The sequence below is a fragment of the Haliotis rufescens genome, unplaced genomic scaffold (assembly GCF_023055435.1).
Source record: "Haliotis rufescens isolate VD_foot unplaced genomic scaffold, xgHalRufe1.0.p SCAF_1, whole genome shotgun sequence".
Lineage (NCBI taxonomy): Eukaryota > Metazoa > Mollusca > Gastropoda > Lepetellida > Haliotidae > Haliotis > Haliotis rufescens.
Window position 1 is genome coordinate 70,164,721 of NW_025963779.1, and position 18,316 is coordinate 70,183,036.

The 18,316-nt window shown below is 38.4% G+C and overlaps 1 protein-coding gene across 1 annotated transcript in view; it reads right to left on the bottom strand.

Annotated features, from left to right (window-relative positions):
* Nucleotides 1-8,014: 8,014 nt before the first annotated feature.
* Nucleotides 8,015-18,316, bottom strand: part of LOC124134047 (COMM domain-containing protein 10-like) — a 30,106-nt gene continuing 19,804 nt past the window's right edge. Inside the window, exon 8 of the mRNA XM_046498666.2 lies at nucleotides 8,015-9,146. Within this exon, the coding sequence (XP_046354622.2) occupies nucleotides 9,108-9,146 (39 nt within the window). The 3' untranslated portion in view covers nucleotides 8,015-9,107. The remainder of the gene's footprint in view (nucleotides 9,147-18,316) is intronic.

The window sequence follows — 18,316 nt, forward strand, 5'->3', positions numbered from 1 at the left end:
TGGCAACTGCTGTGCCGATTTCATCCGATTGCAGGATTTGCAGAGCATGTGTACTGTCAACTGGGCATTGACAGATATTTTCCAAATCTTTTCATTTTTTTAATGAAAGTGCTTGAGTGATTTGATGCAATTCACAAGGGAAGACCCGTTTTATGACAATATGGATCTTGATTATCGATCAGATCGTCTTGACTGGGCGCCGCCATTTTTTTTAAAGCAAATGTAAGTGATATGAGAGGAGGAATCTGATTGGTCAGTAGGATGTTCATAAAAGGGACTCATAATAGCCACTGGTGGCGCTACGATCGATCCCATAAATTTCAGACTAGTATGGCAAGGGTTGAAACTGGACTTTTAGAGTCAGTTAACTCCCTTGACTTGGGAAGATGATGAAAGGAGGGACTTGTTTGACCTTTAACAATTTTTTTTGTCAAAACAACAAACTTTTAACAAAAGTTTTCTCCAAAAGCTGCTAATGCGTTATCATTGATAACAATCATCTTTCAAGATAACTATCTGAGTGAGTGAGTGAGTGAATGAGTGAATGAGTGAGTGAGTTGGCTTTAATGCTGCTTTTAACTGTATTCCAGTCATATCACAATAAGCATGATTGATTGATATTTAATACATGAAGAACATTTATTATTATCAGTTTCATGTTTGGAATTTTTTGTCCATGACGATAAGGAACAAGAACTACCAGCACTTTTTCAACTTGGCATTACTTCAATGTTTGCCATAAACCTGTTCTGTTTTTCTCATTGCTGTTGGCGTATAATCAGAGCAAGTGATATCTTCCTCAATAAACCCCCACGTTGCCCATACCATTGAGAACTTCCAGTGGACAGAATAGGATAGTGAACACTTACAGTGAATGCAGTCCGATACTCAGTGAATGCAATCAGACACTAACAGTGAATGCAGTTGGACACTAAAAATCAGAAAAAGCAATCAGACACTAACAGTAAATGCAATCAGACACTAACAGTGAATGCAGTCGGGCACTTACAGTGAATGCAGTCGGATACTAAGGGAATGCAGTCGGACACTAACAGAAAAAGCAATCAGACACTAACAGTGAATGCAATCAGACACTAACAGTGAATGCAGTTGGACACTAACAGAAAAAGCAATCAGGCACTAACAGTGAATGCAATCAGACACTAACAGTGAATGCAGTCGGGCACTTACAGTGAATGCAGTCGGATACTAAGGGAATGCAGTCGGACACTAACAGAAAAAGCAATCAGACACTAACAGTGAATGCAATCAGACACTAACAGTGAATGCAGTTGGACACTAACAGAAAAAGCAATCAGGCACTAACAGTGAATGCAATCAGACACTAACAGTGAATGCAATCAGACACTAACAGTGAATGCAGTCGGGCACTTACAGTGAATGCAGTCGGATACTAAGGGAATGCAGTTGGACACTAACAGAAAAAGCAATCAGGCACTAACAGTGAATGCAATCAGACACTAACAGTGAATGCAGTCGGGCACTTACAGTGAATGCAGTCGGATACTAAGGGAATGCAGTTGGACACTAACAGAAAAAGCAATCAGGCACTAACAGTGAATGCAATCAGACACTAACAGTGAATGCAGTCGGGCACTTACAGTGAATGCAGTCGGATACTAAGGGAATGCAGTCGGACACTAACAGATATTATGTGAGATGTCAACAAAGATTAGGGTAACTATCACTGACAAAGTATTACCTTGTGTGCGGCTAGAATGTCCAGAAACTGACACTCCCATAGCACTGACATTCTGATAAATAGCTGGAGGACTTCTTACCATTAAATATTGTGTCAGCATTATGTGAACACTTAAGCAAACAATCAATAACTCTTTACTATCAATTGAAAATATCTGAACAAAAAACGGTAGCCCATTTTTAAACTAGAATTAATCAAGAACTCTAAATTCATCTCTGTTATGGGAAGCAGTGAGCCATTATCCCCGTGTTCGTGGTCCCGTCTGTGCCAAGACCTGATGAGTGGCATACCAGACCAACCATCCCTGGTCTCCTTCCCTAAATGAAGCCACTGGTCGTGACACATCCCGACGACCTGATGCCTCTGGTCTGACTAAATCTGCCGAGCCTCCTCTGTATTTGCCTGTCTCCTAATCCCAGTTCATTTCATTTATGGTGGTCATCCAGACACCATAATGTCTGACCTCGAGGCACCATGGACGAAGTCATGACTTGTCTGCAGTGGATCATAGGAAATCTGACCATGATGCATTGGTCTTTATGTGAGGTCAATGACATCATATGGAAATTGTCCATTCAATCAGAAACTATCATCTCAAAAGACAAAGAGCTCTTTTCGGTGTGACCTCTTAATGAAATTGTCTGAAGGGCGACATAATCCAGCAAATTGCCTGTACCATCACCAGAAGGTCAAGCTGAAACAAGATGGCCAACGACCCTTTCAGGTGCTCAGTAAGTCTTGTACGTGATGAAGAAGCACTCTTCCTAATGGCCTAACACAAACCTTATTACACATGTCAGGGCAAATTACTGGACTTTCCTGGAAGCACCAGGCGATCTAAACCCACTTGACTCGTGGTTAGTGTATAATTGGCGGAATGGCTAACAAGGTTGTCCCAGAAAAGCTAATATGGACAACGACCTCCTGATCCCAGGACACAGCAGCCAACCAATCAACAAGTTGTTGATAGTTCCTATATGATACCTTGCTATTTTCCAAAATTCATCAAATATAGAAACTATTACATCATTCACACAAAGTAAAGGAAATAGTGTGCCAAATGGCATCGTGACCATTTATAAGTGTCTTTAGACTGAAGACACACGACATCATGGCTACTCATAACCTTCGTAAGTGTTCATCATCACTGCGTACCTTTCCATTTATTTTGTAACCATTTAGCCATGACAATGTATATTTGCACTAAGATTAACAGTGTGGATGCAGCTCATTTGGTTAGCTTCTAGGAATAAAAATCTGAAGATTATGGGCAGAGATCACCCTCATTCGACGGCCATCATGCTACCATCATCTATGGTAAGTGTTTTGAAATTCATGCATTTCTAAGTTTGTCTCCAATTGTCTACAAGTTTTGGTATATGTGTTTTACACATTCCCGTTTTGTTGTTAGTTGTTCAGGATTATTTTGAATGAAACCCCTAAATTCATCAAATGAAAAAATGAAAAGCGAGACACCTGACCAGAATAGTCTACCATGCTTATTCCTCAGGGTTCCATAGGAGGTCATGAGTTTGGTAAGTATGGGAGGTAACTGCATATGAGGCAAACAATAGTGAAACATAGAAAAGTGGAACAAGTGGACGAATAATGACTTTGAACAAGTATTATATTCTTTTCTTCTTACGGTTTCTGTGTTGACATAACATTAATATTAACGTTTTTTTGCTATTTGTAATAAAAAAAATTAAAAGTCTATGGACTTTGGTGATTGAATATTTATATTTTGTTAAACAATTGTTGATAACATGTCACTTTTGGTCTAGTAGTTCTTAAAATTTTCAATATTTTGTTTGCTATTTTTGTTTCAGCTCTATTTATATACTGAAATGCATGACATTTGACAGAGAGTTTACCGCAATACTGAGAGTGACAAAGACCAGTTCATCACAAGCGGAACACATCTTGATCTAGTTTGAGCCAGAATAGGACACTGCTCTCATTGACTGTGGAAAGATATTGCTTATCAAATTCAGTAAGGGAGGTCATCGCACAGTTGTCAAAAACAAAGTGTAAGATTTGAAAAGGGAATGAATTGAAACCAATATTGTTCATATTGTTTTAAATATGCCTGTGTTGATGAAATATTTGGGGAAATTATATCATTGTAAATATAATTTGGCGAACAAAGAGTTTGCCCCTGTGTTGATGCATCGCATCAATAGTTTTCGTGTGAGAAGTTGTAAGAAATTATCCAGATGGTAGCTTGTTTGTTTTAGATAATAACATGAGATTTTTTCAAAATATATTTTCATTTCTTTCAAATCAGAGCATCAAGAATTGAAATTATTTGCAATTAGCATCTTTTAATTGTTACAATAACTTCAGTTTTACCTCAGCTGAATCTCTTTCTGAAGAACGACATAATGAAATTTTGGGCTATTAAATAATCCAATTAAATTTTGGGGTATTATATAATCCAATTAAATTTTGGGGTATTATATAATAATTGATATTATTATATAACACCTCAAAATTTCATTGGATTTTAGGATATTATATATAATTTAAATTATGATATAATAACCCAAAATTTCATTGGATTTTATATTGAATGAAATTTTATGGTATTATATAATAATTTGAATAATTTTCTTTATCTTTTTAAATATATTTGATTTTCTACGACCGACTGCCAATACAGAAATATAGCCTGAAAGAAACCAAGTCCTTGTCACAAAACAAATGTTAAAAGTTTTGAATTTTTTTAGAACCCAGGAAACCACAGTGTCCCCTTAAATTCAAATGCTGCTGATGGAGTTATTCCCTAAGATAGCCCACATACAAATACACACATTTGTGGTTTCCTCTCACACAAACTGACATGCTGTGTTCTAACCAACACAAACTCACTCACTCAGTGACATTTCTAGATTTGATAGAATTACATTTCTAAATCTTCCAGTTTTCCCCGTACCAGAGAAGGCAAGGAAAGATATCTGGAGTTGTTCCAAATAATGACCACATCGAGCAAGTCAGCTCACTACACTTAAATAAGACAGGAATGGAGAGAGGCAGGACTTAACCATAAAGAAGTCATTAATTTGTCAACATTTTAAAGGGGAATAATTATGAATATCTGTTTTATTTCATGTTTAAATTAACTTGAATAATTCGGCAAACAGTTTCTGAAGTATCACCATGGAAACAACTCATCTTTGCCAGTATCTGTATGCCAGGAACCCTCACTCAGTCTCCCAATACATGAAGAAAGATTTTCTTAGAATTTGATACAAAATGTAATATTATTTGTTAGTAGTTCGTGTAACGCGATTGATTGATCGCTTTTCTCTGAGCCCCAAGGGTATTAAATAGGGAAAATACTTAAACAGTGCTTTTGCATTATTCATAGTGTAAATGATTAGAAGACAACACAAAAAAGTCTCACAATTGTCCCTGCTTAATGTAACAGAAGATTTTTTGTGTGTCACTAGTTTTGAAAATTGATTTTTTTCTTTAAAAGCACTGGTAATACCAAAGAAAAATCTGAACAGCATAATAATCAATATAACAAGCTTTGATTTGTGTTATTGAGAAAGAAATAGATTTGAATAAAAAGCCTCTCCATAATGCAACAGAGTTCTTAAGAGTTTCTCTTGGCGTTTATTGGTCTTTGATTCAGTTTTCATGGCCATCCCTGATTGGTCGAAATCCATCATCAGAAGATAGGAGGAAATCTCAAGATCCAAATTTCAATTAACTTTTTATCTGTGCAACATCAAACAAGACACTCGCACCAAATCAAGCTTCGTTGTGATCATAATGATATAAATGGACCAATCAGCCGCCTCTGGCAGTCGACCAATAGGCAAGAAGAACCATCACAAATTGCGTTTACGTATATCATGACAAATTAGGTACAAAAATCAGTGAACTGTGCAAGATCTCAGTCCACTTAGAGGGGCATCGAGAACTTGTAATTGGATCAGATCGACTAACAGTGTTTTACATGAGGGAGGAACTACAGATCATTGTCCACAATTGGGGCTCATGGGGAACTAAGCACTTCCCTTATAATGGACATGGCATGACTTGGGTTTTTTTTACTGCAGGAAGATACTTGAAACCAACTCTCGAAACATTGACATTCTCCACAATTCTTTACATTTATTGTGTTTTCTGTTTCATCACTTCTTAAATCTACCAGTATATACACATTTTGAGGGGGAATCAGTGCACAAAATCAGGGTTACAATAGTGACAAATAAATTCTATTGAAAATATTTGAAAAATCGGCGCTCTTTGGTTTTCAGAAACTTTTAGTTGTAGTGTTGCAGCAAAACTTAATATTACTTGTTTTGTTGTTGTTAACGCCACACTCAGCAATATACCTTCTATATAATGGCAGTATGTACAGGCCAGACAATCCAGTGATTGATATTATGAGCAGCAATCCATGTCTTAGAGGTACACTGACACAATATCACCATAGATCTGCTTAAACGTATTCTAGTCCCTAGACCCAATGGTGATAAATAGGAAAAGCATCCACACTGAGTCATTTATACTCATGGAATCTTACTATTATGGGTTTGGTTTAAACTACGGTACAAGTGCCAAGGTATTGCTGGAATATTTCTAAAAGTGGCACAAAACCCAACTCGTTCATTCATTCAAGTTGCATGTTTGACAGATTTTCTCACCCAAACAATTATGCCAAGATGTCAATTGTAAACCAATACTTTCAACTCAATTTTTTATTTCTTCTTTGGTCAGACTAACCATGTCTATAGCCTTAGTATGACTACCAAATGCCAGTACATAGTTCTAAAATACAAAGAGGGCAATGAAAAATATACAAATGAAAATATAACAAGAAATAAGGCCTCTGAAATTCAACCCATGTGAGTTTTTAGGAGGAAGTGTGTGTGTGTGAGAGAGGTGAGAGGGGGGGTGGGAGAGATAGGGGCAGAAGGGCCATTTTCATACAGGGTTTTTCAATCAACAATCAAATCATGATCAGGCTATTCCAGCATTTATTTTCACTGTCCTGTCCAAATAGGACACACTTTTTGATAAATAACAGTAAACTCTCTAGAGAGCAGTCTCGATTAAGTGATAAAGAAGCATTTATGGAGGTAAACAGTTTAAAGATTCCGTCCCATCTCGCTGTTTGTCCACAGATGAAATCCACCATCAATTATTGATCGAGGGACAATCAAAGATTCCCTGCCAACATTGAGAACAAACACACCAATATTGAGCACAAGTGTTGACCTGTACATCTAGCTCTTGTCCTAGCTCATACCATGAACTGGGACAGCCCTGTAGATATATACAAGATTGTGCATATGTCTCATCCTGTTTCAAAGCCAAACAAACACAGCGTGTTCCTCTAACCCATAACTTGGCGTAAACTGAGCATACCTATTGAGACAGGGCCTGTTCTGTAAACACGCTGCTCTACTAGTGGTGAAAAGGCTGGCCCATATAGACAGGTTGTATTACTGAAATCAGTTGGCCCTTTCCACTGTTGAATAAAGTGTATGGTAATCACCTGACAAGTTCTTAGAACAGGCTTTAAATAGGCTGGGAGGTACATCAAGAACTTTTTAAAAATCACGGATGTTTGTGAGTAAATACCCCACAATGGTTTTCTGACTCACCTATACATGACTCAGAGAAAGAGAGAGAGAGTGTGCGTGCGTGCGTGCGTGCGTGCGTGCGTGCGTGAGTGAGTGAGTGAGTGAGTGAGTGAGTGAGTGAGTGAGTGAGTGAGTGAGCACCTCGTTGAACATTATTCCAGTCATATCAGGGGATGTCAACTTAATGTGGTAGGACAACATGAAGTGATGCAGGTCTCAGACACCTTGTAAAACAAGTGGGGGCATGGGGGGCCCAGTCGTCTAAGGCACCTCGATTCCCATGTCAGAAACCTACGATTGTGGGTTCGAATCCTGGTTCGCCCCGATTATGTTTCTAGGTTTGTCAGCACCATACCCGTACTTGTGGGTTTCACCAAAGTGGTAAACGTCTGAGACCTGCATCACACAGACCTGCTTTCCTCCCACATTAGGCTGACACGCCGTGATATAACTGGAATACTGTTAAAAGCGGTGTTAAACCCAACTCACTCACTCACTCACTCACCCACTGGTAAAACCAGTAAGCATTTGTATGGTGTTGCTAACCAAGGTCCATAATCAGGGTGATCCTTGGATCCAAATCCACAAGCAGATCCTTTGAACACCTAAAAGACTCAACTCTGCTCAGCACTCATTTAAATCATGAATGTTCAACGCTGTCTTTGGGAATAAAAGATAAATAAGTAAATACTTTGTAATATTTATTTTTGTCTGTACAATGAAGATGACAAATCTTTTACACAAATCTTTGGATTACTGTTGTTTCAGTTGTCATACAAAGATATTTCAACGAACATCTCATCTACATCACATGTATGTTCAAGCACATATTCATCACATAATGTCTCACAAGATGACTAACAAACACACCTGGTAATAGGTCTTAGCAAAACGCTACTTCTCACTCCCCTGAATTAATTTTAAAAAATGTCCACTCTGTGTGAAGCTGAGTTTCCATGACAACATTAACAATCTCTGCAAACCAGTGTATATCTATTTTCACACATTGGGTGATACATCAGTTCATTTAATATAGACTAAATTACTACTAAGAAAAGGGGTATCTTGCCTAATTATCCAACTCTGTGTCTCAGTACACAAAGCCATTTTCACATCCATTGTAACACCCATCCACTTACGACAGTCAAAATGTTAAGCCACCTAACCAAGCAAGGACATTAGAGCTCCACACTGCCCTACCCCCAAACATACCACCCTGGTCGTCTAGGATTCTGTCCCCTCCCCAACCCAATATCGTCAATCCGCCCCATGTTGTGAAACCTACCCTATTATGCAACATTGGACCTACCAGGGGTATATGAATGTGATAAACCTAACACACTGTACAACACTGGAGCCATGTCATATAGCCACACCCGATTCTGTGCATGTATATCAACACAGGTACACTGCATTCTGGAAGCATAACATGCAACAGTCCTACACAACTTGCCTCCTCAGTAATTCCATCATAGTTTTTTATCGGTTTCAATAACAGTATTTCATTAATATATTTCTCTCAAACTGAATCACTTTTTTTTGGTTAATAAATTGGAAAAACATGATCTGGCCTCTGCAATAAGAAAATATCCATGACTTGAGCTGCCACTTAAATCAGTTGGTGACAATTTTCCGCTCAGCTTGTCCAATTCCAATATCGCAGGAGTAACTTATTGCACGTCCATCAGCAGCAGCAGACTGCAACATTGGGACGCGGGTGATAAATACCGATATTGCTGTCTGCTCCTGTCACATGACCCGTGTCTGTGTGTCTGACATGTTCAGCTCAAGCCATCCACCTGCCTCTGTATCACCTCCAACTGAAAATATAAAAATATTGATACAAGTAAAATTGAAACAAAATGAAACGGAACAAAGAGAGTTTGTGCAATGAATGCTTTATGAGAATGAGTGAGTGAGTGAGTCAATATTCTAGCTATGTCACACTGGATAGTAAATAATTAATCAAAACACGAGTGGTTGATAACATCAGCCATTATCCAACTATGATCTACTGATGATTGAACACAATCAGTAGTGCAGTTCTCCATCTACAATCTATCGATGATAGAACTCAATCAGTAGAGCAGTTACATATCTATGATCTACCGATGATAGAACTCAATCAGTAGAGCAGTTACACATCTATGATCTATCGATGATAGAACTCAATCAGTAGAGTAGTTTCACGTCTATGATCTATCGATGATAGACTGACTGACTGACTGACTGAGTATGGTTTTACGCCGCTTTTAGCAATATTCCAGCAATATCACGGCGGGGGACACCAGAAATGGGCTTCACACATTGTACCCATATCGGGAATCGAACCCGGGTCTTTGGCGTATCGATGATAGAACTCAATCAGTATAGCAGTTATCCAGCTACGATCTATCAACAATAGAAATGAATCAGTAAAGCAGTTACACATCTATGATCTATCGATGATAGAACTCAATCAGTAGAGCAGTTATCCAGCTACGATCTATTGATGATAGAAATCAATCAGTAGAGCAGTTATCCATCTATGATCTATCGTTGATAGAACTCAATCAGTAGAGCAGGTACACATCTATGATCTATCGAAGATAGAAATCAATCAGTAGAGCAGTTATCCATCTACGATCTATCGATGATAGAACTCAATCAGTAGAGCAGTTGCATATCTATAATCAATCGATGATAGAAATCAATCACATGGAAACTCAATGTACCTTCATATCATTGAAATATCTGATTGTCAAGTGAGACTAGGCAAGGTTTCACTCCTATAGTCAATGCAACATGAGTGAGCTGAGATTCAGCAAGTTTTCACCCCATCTATAGTGTCAATGCATTATGACTGCCTCTTCTTGAGTCAATGCAATGACTTTTCCTGACAGAAACTGATTTTATTTTTAAAATTGCATTCTTCGTAATTCATATATCTCTAGGGAAAAGCTTGATGCTGGGTATTAGTCTTCATGGGGCTGGGTTAACAGGGAGGGAAGTTAGGGAGGAGGTTTAATGGGGCTGGGTAAACAGGGCTGCAAGTTCTTTTGGGGGGTATCAGGGCTGAAAATCTAGGTGGCGGGTTAACGGAGCTGCAAGTTTGGGGTGGGGGGTGGGTTAATAGTTCTGCAACCTTTCCATACAATATCAACTTTTCAGGGGTATTACATTTCAAGCCATAAATAACAGGTCTAACCATAATATTTTTGCTCTGAAAATGAACAGCATCACCATTGTAGGCAGGATGAGATGAAATACAAGACAGATCGTGCCTTCCTTGGTGCTGGTGTTGAGTCACAACATGTTGTGCAAAGCAATGATTACATTTATTTATAGAACATATCTACATTTTACAATTACATTGTTATGGGAATGAGAGGGTATGTCTCTAAACTTTGGCATCTAACTTTTCAACTCTCTTATTATCAGTCATAGTACTTAAGGACAATAACTGGGGCCCGAAAACCTAATCGATGGTGAACAGAACAGTAGAAAACATTACAATTACCATCTGTTCCAAATTTTATTTTATGCAAATCTTTAAATATTCCTCCTCCAAGATGGCAGATCTGTCAAATCTGTTTGCTAATTTCAATAAATGTGTGTCATATTAGAATTCCTTCTTTAAAAATAACACCCTGCACATTGTGTCAACTGTACAACATTTCCTTAACCAAGAATAGAGAGAGATGACAATGAGATCGTTTCTTCTAAAAAAGGAAAGTCCAAGATGTCAAAACAATCTAATGTTTGTTCACTTCAGGAAGAAGACAAGAGCAACACAGACACAATTATCAATCATTCTGGTTCCACCCCAAAAGAATGAAATTCCTGTCAAAATTTCCGAAACCCTCTAAACTCATTCAGCCTAAATTTTTGAAGTTTTAAAAATCCTTTCTGCACATGATCATAGAGAAAAAAAAGGATGAGTGTATTGTCCTAATCAATCAGTCTTAACTCCGCCCTACCGCTGACATTGCCTTTTGTTTCACCTCCCGTAAAACAACACATCCTGGCCCTGCCGAACTATGTCCCCTGTTGACATGACAAACGCGGTAATGGATTCACCAAGAAGCTGCAGGGACTGTACACCGTCTAGTCCTTGTTTCAAGGATCACGGACAACAGAGACAGAGAAATTTCCGGGCACTACTTGCCACATAAAAATCTTACAGGAAGTGTGGTACAACAATGGCATCGTACACGACTATTTGTCAGGTGCATGCATGCAAGATCTCAACCTGTGACATGATCCTGGCAGCAGGAGAAAGCAAAAACACTGAAACAACAGCACGGCTCCTATTTTCAGGTTATGTGATAGGAGATTGTCTCAAACAGGTTGACTTCTTGACAGGTTAACAATAACAGACAGTGAACCGACTTTGACAGGGAATGATTAGACTTGACACGATTAGGTTGCTGAAGGCGGCGAAGAAAAAGATTTCATCGATGGATCGATTCTGAGATCGATAATGCACATATAACATGCATGTCTTTCTTTCAGAGTATTCAATTCATGAAGGATTCTTCAAGAAAAAACCAATGTGTCAACATTGGGTGTTTTCTGTGTGTAGAGGTGCATTTAGAAGCCCTATCCCCCTCCTCAAACAACAAACCTAGTTATTGTTTTGCTAATATCTGGTGATATTTTAAAAAGCTTAGTTATGTCCTAAAACATCTGCAATATTTGAAACTGGATCAAGGAGTCAAAGCACTATCACAATCTAACATATCTGACAGATATTGTTCATACACAGCAAGGGGCATAGCCTAGTGGTTAAAGGGTTTGCTAGTCACACTGAAGGCCGAGGTACAATGGGTACAATGTGTGAAGCCCATTTCTGGTGTCCTTCTCCGTGATATTGCTGGAATATTGCTAAAAGTAGCGTAAAACCATACTCACTCACTTACTCACTAGAAACAGCATGTGTAGACATAATGAGAAGATATATACAACCCTGTTTAATGTTGCCATGCCTCTCTGTTGCCTAGGGACATATCTGATAATAACATTGATGTGGGTATTTACAATGTGAACCAAATCTACACCCTGAAGCATGCTCAAAGTGCTACATTATCATATTTTAGTCTGTCTCAAAACGTTTGAGTCTACTTAGCCTACTACTTATGTTCGTTCAAAGTTGCCACTTGACATCAGTTCCAGCAGATGTCAGAGTTAATATATGGACTTTTAGTAGCAAATCTTTCTGGGCTGAAAGAACCTTTAACAAACCTCGGCTTGAGACAGTTGGTTAAAGTCAAACACACTAACTTTGGCACTAAATGATAATGGTGTTATCATGACAACAGATCAAGAGCTTTGTCTTCAGACACTTTTCTCAAATATGAGGAGTTGGTGAATAATTAATAATTATTATTTTTATTATAAAAATTATATAAAATATATATTAAATATTAAAAGTTATAATATTTTTTTGATGGTGTCTGTTGTCTATGCTTGATTGTTATCTTATTGTCAACACTGCATCTTATTCATTACACAGGAATAAACATAGGCTCTTTGAGCTCAACATTTCCCTTTGGTATAGCCTTTGAGGGAAGGTTGTTTGCCTCTGGTACCTAATCTGCAGCAAAATAATCTGCCTAATATTAAAATCAGCAAAATAAACTCAAAATGTTTACTATTCAACAATAAAGAGATGAGGGTGCTGATGAACAAATAATGAAATATGTGTAGCCTAAGTATCCTGTTTGACGAGTGACCGTATCCTACTTATCAAGGCATCCAGTTATTTCAGAATTTGAAAAATGGATTTCGGTAGCACCACAAGAACATGTTGAACAAGTTCATCCTCATCGTTGTTCTTGCATGAATATATTTCTTTAGAATTTATACAAATTGCCTACTTTCACAAAACAGCATTCTCAGGGGAGGATTAATCATCCCACCTACTGGCATGACGACTGCAAGTCAGGATGCTATTTGCCATATGACTCACTTTCAGTGCAACTTATAAACCATTGAATAGGGATGAGCTAACAGAGCTGCAGCTTGTATAATCCAAAAGACATTTAAATACAGCTATTTCAACCTCAAGCACAGATCCCTCACATTCGAAATATATTTTAAGTAAATTTATTGATTTCTGAAAAATATATGATAGCAACAAAAGAGATAGTTAAAATATTACTGACAGATAATCAATAGAAATCACTTTTCGCAGATGTCTCATTGAGTTTCTAAAGTGGAGACTCTGGTCTGTGTAAAAATGTTTCCTCCGTTAATGCATTTTTAACACGAAATACTTTCTTACAAACATCACTATCACATTCTTGTTCCACACATTTCACAAACAAAAATTACACAAATAGAACTCACTACAGCGAGTGAGTGAGTTCAGTTTAACGCCGCATTGAACATTATTCCAGTCATCTCATGACATGTCAACTTGATGTGGGAATAAAGCGACAAATCCCCTTCCATATTCAATAGAAATCTCTGCATAAAGCAGAGTCGTTTGTACGATTCCGACTATATCATGAGCATGTGTTTATGAATCACTATCAAATTGTAACACCCCAGGTGTTCATGAGGTGAGCATATCCTGCCCCACCAGTGGCACTCATCACAAACACATGCAAAGGCAAGTCAATTGTTCAACTGAAAAAACATGGGAACAAGGTTAAAATTGGGCATTTTTGTCACTGATGCGTCAAATTTGGACATGTCCTCCACATGTCTACCATAAAACTTTTTGAAAGCTCAACTGAGGCCTTGAATGTTGTAACATTGATCAGAGAACTTCTGAGCAAGAGTCGTATGACACTCTTTGAAATCTTGGTAGAAAGAGCATGCTCGATTGTATCTCAAAAGTTGCAAAATGTAAACACCAAAGGCTTGAGCTGCTGGAATATTGCTCGACATAAAGGGAAAGTTGACAATTGGAAAGTTGAAGTCAATCCTATTTAATAATTGTTATACAGTCTTGTGAAGAAAGCCCAAAGTGATGCAGGTCTCTGACGCTTACCACTTTGGTGAATTCCACAAGCACGGGTACAGATACATAATTGGGGCATACTGGAATTCAAACACACGATCATTAGAACGCATCAAAATGAAGTATCGTACTTGCATATAGTATGTTCAAGAGAATGTTCACCTCAACCAGCCCCGGCAGAAACATAAGAACATTCTTTCATGGCATAATGATGACATGTCCTTAAATATCTTAAAACAAGACCAATTATGTAGAAATAACAAATAAATACATTCAAAAATTATATTGAAGCTTCAACACATGTAGAAAAGTCTCACGACTTCTTTAACAGATCACACCGCAATCATCTCACAGACTCTACAAAGTTGAAAAAATAATTAATTTAAAATCTAATTCAGATCACTTATAAGCAATCAATCAAGACCAATATGCTGGTAGTGGGATCCCTCATTACAGTCCCCAGGAGGGCGCCAATTAAAACTGGGCTGAAATGATGCATGTTTTGCCTCATCTCTGACAGGGGGCTGTGTATTGATCAGAACCAACTGGATACACATGACAAAAACCAAAAGTGTCACCAAAGCTGCTCAGTTCTATAAGTAATTCTTCCTGCTGAACCTTCCCACTAAACCGCTGAACCCTCCCCCTGAACTTTCCCGTGGAAAATTCATGCTGAACATTGCTGCTGATCATTCCCACTGAACCTTCTTGAACCTTCCTGCTGAATCTTCTTGAACCTTCTTGATCATTCCCACTGAATCTTCTTGAACCTTCCTGCTGAACATTCACACTGAACCTTCTTGAACATTCACACTGAACCTTCATGAACCTTCTTGAACATTCACACTGAATCTTCTTGAACATTCACACTGAATCTTCTTGAACCTTCCTGCTGAACATTCACACTGAACCTTCTTGAACATTCACACTGAACCTTCCCACTGAACCTTCATGAACCTTCACACTGAACCTTCTTGAACCTTCCTGCTGAACCTTCTTGAACCTTCACACTGAACCTTCTTGAACATTCCTGAACCTTCTTGAACATCCCTGCTGAAACTTCTTGAACCTTCCTGCTGAACCTTCTTGAACATTCCTGCTGAACCTTTTTGAACCTTCCTGCTGAACCTTCTTGAACCTTCACACTGAACCTTCTTGAACATTCCCGCTGAACCTTCTTGAACCTTCCTGCTGAACCTTCCTGCTGAACCTTCTTGAACATTCCCGCTGAACCTTCGTGAACCTTCTTGAACCTTCTTGAGCCTTCCTGCTGAAACTTCTTGAACCTTCACACTGAACCTTCTTGAACATTCCCGCCGAACCTTCTTGAACCTTCCTGCTGAACCTTCTTGAACCTTCACACTGAACCTTCTTGAACATTCCCGCTGAACCTTCTTGAACCTTCTTACTGAACCTTCTTGAACATTCCTGCTGAACCTTCTTGAACCTTCACACTGAACCTTCTTGAACATTCCCGCTGAACCTTCTTGAACCTTCCTGCTGAACCTTCTTGAACCTTCACACTGAACCTTCTTGAACATTCCCGCTGAACCTTCTTGAACCTTCCTGCTGAACCTTCTTGAACATTCCCGCTGAACCTTCTTGAACCTTCTTGAACCTTCCTGCTGAAACTTCTTGAACCTTCACACTGAACCTTCTTGAACCTTCCTGCTGAACCTTTACCCTGAACCTTCTTGAACCATAAAGAGACAAACATGGGATGCTAGGGACCTATTCTGTCCTGGAATAACAATGAGACAAAAATGGGATGCTAGGGACCTATTCTGACCTGGAACAACCATGAGACAAACATGGGATGCTAGGGGCATATTCTGACCTGAAATCCCTAAAGGAAAAACAAATATGAGGTGATAACGGCCTACTGTCACACTGGTTGCACATTGAGAGACAATGGAGTGAGTGAGTGAGTTTAGTGAAAATGATTTCACAGTGGCCTGTATGGCAAACCAGGAACTGATAGCATGATCATTGAGCCATGTTTTCTGACACCATGCAATCAGTCAGGTAACATTTTGCTGAATCTGAACTGTCCTCACTTCTTACACTTGATTACCACATACCGTATTTTCTTGAGTATAGTGCGCACTTTTTTTCTAAAAAACACAGCTGTGTGGAAGGGGGTGCGCATTATACACAAATTATGAGTTTGGATGTTTTTTTCCCCCATGGAAAGACATTACCGTGAGCACGAAACACCGGAAATACCATGTCAACAAATCCATACTGAAGTACGCAAAATAATCATGTAATTACACTGTCTGGCTATAAAAAGTGTTATTTGTATATCTGGACTTATGTTTGTAACTTATTTTATTAATTTTATTCAAAATTCCTTTTAATATTGTTTTTATTAATTTCGGCGAAATCGTGTGTGAAGCGATCGGAAGATCGCACAACTCACCGTCATTAACAGCAACCACGGTCAGAATACCGCTATTGACGCCTTGAAACGAACTTTAGTTGACAGAGAATGGATACATATATCATAAATGACATACTTTGACTCGTTAAAAGTCATATTTGTTTTTGTTTGACGATTCTATGTCAACATAAAATTCTCGCGATCACGCGATCATGTGCGCGTGAGCCTTGACGGTGACTGGTCAGATTGGTTCCATGTAAAAAATAATACCCGTGAATAGCGATCAGCTGCTTCGCTTAGGGTTATTATTATTTTAAATATGTTTAGTAAAGGCTGCATATAATTAAGAAAATAATGGAATATATTATTCCTGATAAAAAAAATAGTTTCAGATACAATTTTGAATATTGAACCCGCTAGAGGGGGGTGCGCATTATACACGGGTGCGCACTATACTCAAGAAAATACGGTAATACTTCTGAAATATACTTTTAAATAAGATGTAGGCAGTGCAAAAGTTGATTCTGAATCCATACCCCACCTTTATTAGTATCAAGGCAGCCATCTTTGATTTCGGATCAAACATATTTACAAGAAGACCACTGGCAGTATGGTCCTGTACGTCTTGTAGCTGAACTAGGACAGCAAAGCCGAAAGCACATGGTTTTGTACAACTGACGAGAAATTACAAAGGTAACTTGAAATTGTGGACAAATAGCCAAATGGCTGTGGAGATGGACATTCGCTCCCGGGAAGCTACAGGGCTGATGGTATCCCCTTGCTGTAGTGATTGACAGGACTGCAATCAGCTTTAAAATTAAAGTTTTATGGTCAACATGGTGATGTCACTCATGATGGTCCTCTGGTAATAATTGAAAAGCAATGAAAAAAAAAAGAGAAAATTATTATTGACTTTGGGTTCTTGTGGACCATGCTGCACGAGGAAATGGCTCTGATTGAAAATTGCCAAATAAGACCGAGTGATGGCATCAGCTGAAAAACAGTGTGAGGTATTAGCCTTTTGGGATTTAATGTCGTACCAGTTAAGCCACATGGCTAAATCTGGTCACAGCAAAGAACAAGGGTTCCAGTTTCCATGACATCATTCAAATCACATCCCAATAAACCACAATTCAACGACACCATGTATCAGGTCTCATGAAACTAAATGTTCCAGTTGAGTCACATGTGTCAAACATGGTTCTGTTTGTTTATTTGTTGTTTAATACCGCACTCAGCGATACATGCAGTTCCATCTATAGAATACAATACATGTTGCTTAATTTATGAAGATTTACTCATATTCAAGAGATATTAGATTAGTTTGATGCCCAAACAAACATACTGGTATGTTTTGTGAACCGACTCTCATGAACGCTTCACAAGCGACGTCATTGATCCATGACAAGACATTAACCCTTTGTTTTATGCAGGATAAGCGTGTAAATTATGGAAATCATGTGCAGCATTTGTGATAAGAATATGACACTTGGCTGATTGTTAGTTTTGTCATTAAGTGGTACACATTGGAAACATCTCATCTTAATGTACATACTTCTCTATATGTTTCTATGGTTCGCATTTCTTTGGCCAGGGAAGTAGGAGTACATATGACATCAGTTTGTCAATGATCGAGTCTGGACCACATCACCCAGCAT